Source organism: Polypterus senegalus, chromosome 17 (genome assembly GCF_016835505.1).
Source record: "Polypterus senegalus isolate Bchr_013 chromosome 17, ASM1683550v1, whole genome shotgun sequence".
In the NCBI taxonomy this organism is placed as follows: Eukaryota; Metazoa; Chordata; class Cladistia; order Polypteriformes; family Polypteridae; genus Polypterus; species Polypterus senegalus.
In genome coordinates this window covers 9462463-9468462 of record NC_053170.1, presented here as the reverse complement: position 1 = coordinate 9468462, position 6000 = coordinate 9462463, and the positions used below count along the sequence as shown (strand labels likewise).

General features: G+C 35.5%; 1 protein-coding gene across 5 annotated transcripts in view; it reads right to left on the bottom strand.

The window, feature by feature from the left end:
- Window positions 1–745: 745 nt before the first annotated feature.
- ezh1 (enhancer of zeste 1 polycomb repressive complex 2 subunit) overlaps window positions 746–6000 on the bottom strand; it is a 70324-nt gene continuing 65069 nt past the window's right edge. For 3 of the 5 annotated variants that reach the window (XM_039740921.1, XM_039740919.1, XM_039740920.1), the window contains exons 17-21: window positions 4598–4679; window positions 3194–3274; window positions 3016–3100; window positions 1196–1342; window positions 746–972 (exon numbers count right to left, since the gene is read on the bottom strand). In XM_039740921.1, coding sequence (XP_039596855.1) covers window positions 1225–1342; window positions 3016–3100; window positions 3194–3274; window positions 4598–4679 — 366 coding nt within the window. In that variant the 3' untranslated portion in view covers window positions 746–972; window positions 1196–1224. Of the gene's footprint in view, window positions 973–1195; window positions 1343–2544; window positions 2663–3015; window positions 3101–3193; window positions 3275–4597; window positions 4680–6000 lie in introns of all 5 variants that reach the window. The other 2 variants (XM_039740922.1, XM_039740923.1) reach the window with 2 other exon arrangements.

Here is a 6000-nt window from a genome sequence, read left to right as displayed (position 1 = left end):
TTCAGTTCAAGCAAAAGAAGATTAAGAGGACACCTAATTGAAGTGTTTAAAGTTATGAAGGGAATTAGTGGATTGAGACAATTAGTTTAACATGAGTTCAACAAGAACACAGGGACACAGTTGGAAACTTGTGGAAGGTACATTTCAGACCAACATTAGGAAGCTCCCTTTACAAAGAGAGAACCACAAACACTGACCAAGTAGCATGGTGGACAGTACGACTTCAGGGACTTTTAACAGTAGACATTTTGTAAGTTTAGAAGAATTGAAAGGATAGGACTGGTGAGCATTGCTGCACTGAATGGCCTGTTCTTGTCTAGACTGTTCCAATGTTTTAATCTACTTTCTGCATTTATGAAAAGCATCATCATAACACAAAACATAACAAAAAAAAAACAGTCTAATGGGCAAATTTTACCTCCTACTACAAAGAATGCCCACCAGAATGAGGATTCTTGTCATGAATGTCACGTGCATGACTGCAGAGAAATCTTTGGCCTTGACAAAATAAATTAACTGAATTCTATTTGTATACAGGAAAGTTTCAGTAATATTTTGCCCAAAGTTTTCATTCATGTGACTTAAACCAGGATTGATACATTGTTTTGTACAAGAGATGCATTTACAAAGTCACTAAAGCGGGATGTGAAGCAACTGCTCTTCCCTTAACATCTGCTTATGTGGGGCATGCAATGTATAAGGGCTTAACGAACAAATGCTTAGTTTGCACAAAAAAAAAATATTATAGAGTAAACAGCTGAAATATTTATTTGAATCCATAATTCCAAGTTCCAAAACCCCCAACTACTGCATTTAAAATAACAAGAGTGAAGAAAAGAAAAAATGCGGCTATTGACGTGGCATTATTCACAAAGTGTGGAGCGAGGGCGGCTTCGTCTGTACGTGTGTGATCACATGACCTCTATCTCTCTCTCAATCCCCACATATTTCAGAGCATCAGCCTGGCTGTACCTACAAAAGAAACCAAAACAAAAACTTGAGACCCTCAAAAAGTGATTCAGGCAAAGATGGAAGAGAAGAAAGAAAAAGAAAATAAGTAACAGTTCTATCTACAGTACCCTCCATAAATAAGTACTTGATACAGTGAAGTTAAAGTTAATATTTTTACTATATACATAAGCAATTTTAATTTTGAGATGAAAGAAAAATATGAGGCAAAAGTATAGAATTTCACCTTTTATTTCTGCATATGCTGCATATGCTTTAAAATTTTAGAACAATATTACTTTCTTTTCCATCTTCCATGTCAGGTGAGTATAAGTACTGGGACAGTTTAGTCTTTGCTCTTCCCTTTGGTGTATGCCTTTGCACAGAGAACTGTCTATGAAATAAAAGAAATTTGAATGCTGAGAGAAAAAAAATTCAATCATAACCTTATCAAAGAAAGTGAACATAGCAAAATTATATATGGGGAATATCCTGGAAAATACAGAAACCTCTGGTGTACTGAACAACCAGTGACAACTACTGTAGATGGACCAGGAAAAACTGCTGCAGATCATGTGAGAAAAATCATTAGAGCTGTGAAAGAAAATTTGTAGCAATGCTCAAATCATCCACAACCTCCTCAGTGAAGGAGCAGCAAAGGACGAAGTTTTCTGCAGTTTTCAGCAGACTTTGACAGCTGGATTACAAAAGGCCACATCAGAATACACTAATATTTCAAAAATGTTTAAAGTAGAACAGTCAGATTACAAATTTGCTAAAAAAAATGTGGTGATGAGCTAGTAGATTTCTTGAACAATACATTATGGGTAGACGATGCAAAGATCAGTCTCACACAAAATGAGGGCAAGATAAGAGTTCGGGGAAAATTAAAGAAATAAAAAAGGTTGATGATTCAAAGCATAAACCCTCAATAATAAAAGTTGGGGTAGTATTATGGTTTAAGCAAGCACTTGTTCTTTCTCTTCTTTGTTGGTGATGTGCGCAAGAATTGTAGAAGCAGTAAAACTTTGATGGGAGATAAGAAACATTGGCTACCTATGCACAAGAAAATGCCATTTGACTCACTGACAAGAACTTTAATTGCACAGGAGCACAAAGGAAACTACCAACATAACACAGTTCTTCATGCAAGGAAATAAGTGAAAATTCTCAGAATGGAAAGTCTCTAAATATAAGCTTACTAAAAAAAATGGACTACTTCTGGAAGCTCTCCAAAACAAGCAGACAATGAAAATGGTTGCAGCAAAGCCTCAGGAAATTATTTGATAAGAATGGACCAAGAGTATGGGGACAACGGTATGTTGCAGGCTTGATGGAGTTTTTGTGTATAAGAATTTGCAACCAAACAGTAATTTGTACATGGCTTTACTGTACATTAGTTAACCTTTTTGTCTAGTGAAAAGAGGAGTTAAAAGATCAAACTTGCAGAAATAACGAAAGGTGATGCCATTCTGTACTTTTGTCTCCTATACAAATCTTTATTACACGTCTAAATTCAAGAGGATACAGTAATAACAATTATGACTTCACTGTCCCATCATTCATAGCAAATCTAAATAAATATCTTTGACAAACCTATTCTATCTGAAGTTAAGTCAATCAAGTCAAAGTCAACTACAGCATTGCAGTAGCACCCTCTTCAGGCCAGTTAGATGTAAACTCTGGGCCAGGCTTTTGTTCTTGGGGACATTTTCTGTTTTCGTTGCACAAAAAAAGATACCAATTGAAAAAACAAGTTTTACTAATAATTCACAGAAACAAAAATCCTGAAAAAGTTTCCTTGGAGAGATGCTTATATTCATCAATAAATGTACTAATATTTTTACAAATATATTTTTTATTTAAAACCTTACATACTCTTTACTGTTCAAATTTATTGAAATGGGGAAATGGCTACAAACACCTTGGGTGGCCTCTTTTTTCTTAATCTCTGACTACAATTTTCAGTTTTTCCCGCAATAAAAATGTGGAAGATTCCTCTTATTTACTACAGTTTCTACAAATCTTGAACAGGTAAAATGGGGAAAAAATACTTAGAAGCATTACCTGTAGTCAAAGAAAAGCTCTTCACCTTTCCGTATTGCTCTTTTGGCAAATATTCCAATACGATGGTCTCCATTCACCATCACAACTGGAGGAAAAAGGAAAACAAAATTTGAGCTAAACTGGGTCTAGTCAAAGATGTTCAGCATAATTTTAAATTGGTGTAAAACAACATTCTCACCTTTAGCATAGCAGTTTGGATTAACAGAATGGTTTGCAAAACGGATTTTGTTTCCTTTACGTGTGGCATCAACCACAAAATCTACACAAGGGAGACGGAAGATAATTAAACAACATAAAAAATACATTGATTATTAAAATAAAATAATACTGGTTTAAGTGGGAGAGGTCTATTAATTATTTACATCTAAGATGTCTCAAATGTTTTCCAGTGCGGTATCTGTCCTAATGTCTATAGAAACACAGAGAATTCCAATTTCTGTATTACATTTTGAGTTGCCTCAAAAGCTTGAATAATGTAATTGTTTTAGTTAGCCAATAAAAGGTGTCATTTTTCTTGACTTCTCACTAAATTGGATACATAGAAGGCAGTACATGAACATTGTGACTGCAGGTGTGCAATATGCAGTTGAGCATATTAACTATTTATGTCAATTTGTCTTTATCACAACAATATTAAGAGAATAAAGTTATTTAAGACAGTAGATAATTTTAAAATCTCATCTAAACTTACTGCCCATTAACGTGCAAGTAGCAAAAAGAAAGTCAGAAAATAATGTAATCCTATTAACACAAATAAATAAAAATTATGGTAATAAGTATACAAAAAATTCATTATATTCGAATTTCAAAAAACATTCGGTTCTTCAGTTCTTACAAAGTACACTACTGGTCACAAGCTTTACAAGCCTCACCCTCAAATTTCTAGTTTTCGTTGAAATATAAGCACTAGAAGCCCAGTTAGTAACCTACAATGGTACAAAGGTAAGTGATAAACTGCCAGAGGTTAAAAAAAAACAAAGTTTATGTTAAAAGTAATGGAAGATGGATGGAGGGATGTTAAGGGTTATTCTCATCCACTTTTGTTAAATGAATGTTTCTCAACATTATGGTAGCAAAATACAGTACAATATTATGCAAGTAAAACTTCAGAGGGTGTAGCAACACAGTTTATTCCAGAACTGGTTTTATACAGACAAAGGGGGTTGTAAGTAATCCACAAAAGTCAGGACACCTGCAGAAATGGTTTGCATCAACTTTCAAGGCTTAAAGAACTTCCATTGCTGCAGAAAAGCTATAAGCTGCTCTTGACCCATTTACTTGTTTCTTGAAAAAATCCTTTTTGTATAACTTTGTAAATTACATTATTTTCCAGTTTTTGGTAACCTAAACTTTGAGGGTGTTCTAAATTTATTGTATTTATTGATGTATTGTAATCCACAGATTGCTAGACAGATAGATTTTATTTATTCCTAGGAGGATATTTGGGTTTTTACAGATCTTTAAATAAATACATAGGTAAATATAGAACTTCTGTAAAGATCAAGGTTGAAAAACCATTATTTAGAAATCCCATAAAAGCATATCTAGGCTGTTCCCAGTGAGTTAAAAACAAGTGATGTACCATTGTTTAGATTAAACAGAAAGCTGGACAGATACTTGTCATATATCCTCCCTCGTCTGTCAGCCTCTTCTTGGGAGATGAGCTGCGGAGGAAAAAAAATGACCAGTCAAGAAGATGCACTTTAATGTAAAAAAATAGTTAATCTCAGCAAATAATGCTTCTTCAGAGTGCCACACAGCTTTAGCTAAGGACGCAGACTTTTTTGAAACCCTGTAACTGTATTTCTAAAAAATACCCTGCAGATCTGTGGCTGCGGTTACTTTACAGTGATTCTATAATCTTTATCATCGGTTTGTTAGAACCAAATGGGGTGCTGTCCCTTGACAAAGACATTTTAGGAGACTATCTACAATCCTTTATCATTACATTGACTGATTCCATCTGAAAGGTGAGCAACTGAGAGAGGATAACTTGTTTTCTGGACATATCCAAGTGAAAATTAAATAGTTAAGCAGAGACATGTCAGTGACATATTCAATTTAAAAAACGTTTTTTGAATACAAAGTTTCAATTATAACAGGGAATACTGTAAGTATGTTCAGCACACCTGGCTACAGATATGTGATAATCTGTATTGAATTAAGAATAAACCTCAAACAAGAAACAGCATAAATAGTATGAGGCTTTATTCACTGAAAAAGCAGCATGCAACATCAGAAAGAGGGTGGGGACGCACACACAGTGTAGGGCTAAACCACAAAGTTGGTGTACATCTATGTGTTGTTCTCAGGAAGCACTTTACAGACAATTATCCTTGATATTTTTTTAAAATATAGGCCCTGAAGTGTGCTGTTTATATTTTATTTATAAAATAGGGCTTGAAATCAATATTTTTTTAATCTTGGCAATATAAACCTTGCAACCACACAGCTTGCATAATTGAGGACTGTAATATCACATGTAGCCATACTAGCTGCACTTCAGAACTGGTCAGCCATCTGAAATCAAGCATGTTCAGGCCCAGCTAGTCCTTGGATGGGAGACCATCTAGGAAAAGCTTGGGTTGCTGCTAGAAGAGGTGTTGGTAAGGCCAGCAGGGGGCGCTTACCTTGTGGTCTGAAAGGGGATCCCAATTCTCTAGTGCAGTGATTGGGACACTGTGTTGGGATACTGTCCTTCGGATGAGACATAAACCAGGGGTCCTGACTCTATGTGGTCATAAAAGATCCCATTACGTCCTTCGTAAAGAGTAGGGTGTATCCCAATGTCCAGGCTAAATTGCCCACCATGGCCTAGTCATTCTGCCCCCAAATCATCCCTCGTCTCTAATTGGCTCTCTCTCCCACCCCTTCACCGTGTAAGAGTTAATGTGTGGTGGGCGTACTGGTGTAAAAAAATGGCTGCTGTCACATCATCCAGGTGGATGCTACATATTAGTGGTGATTGAAGAAGCTCCCCACTCA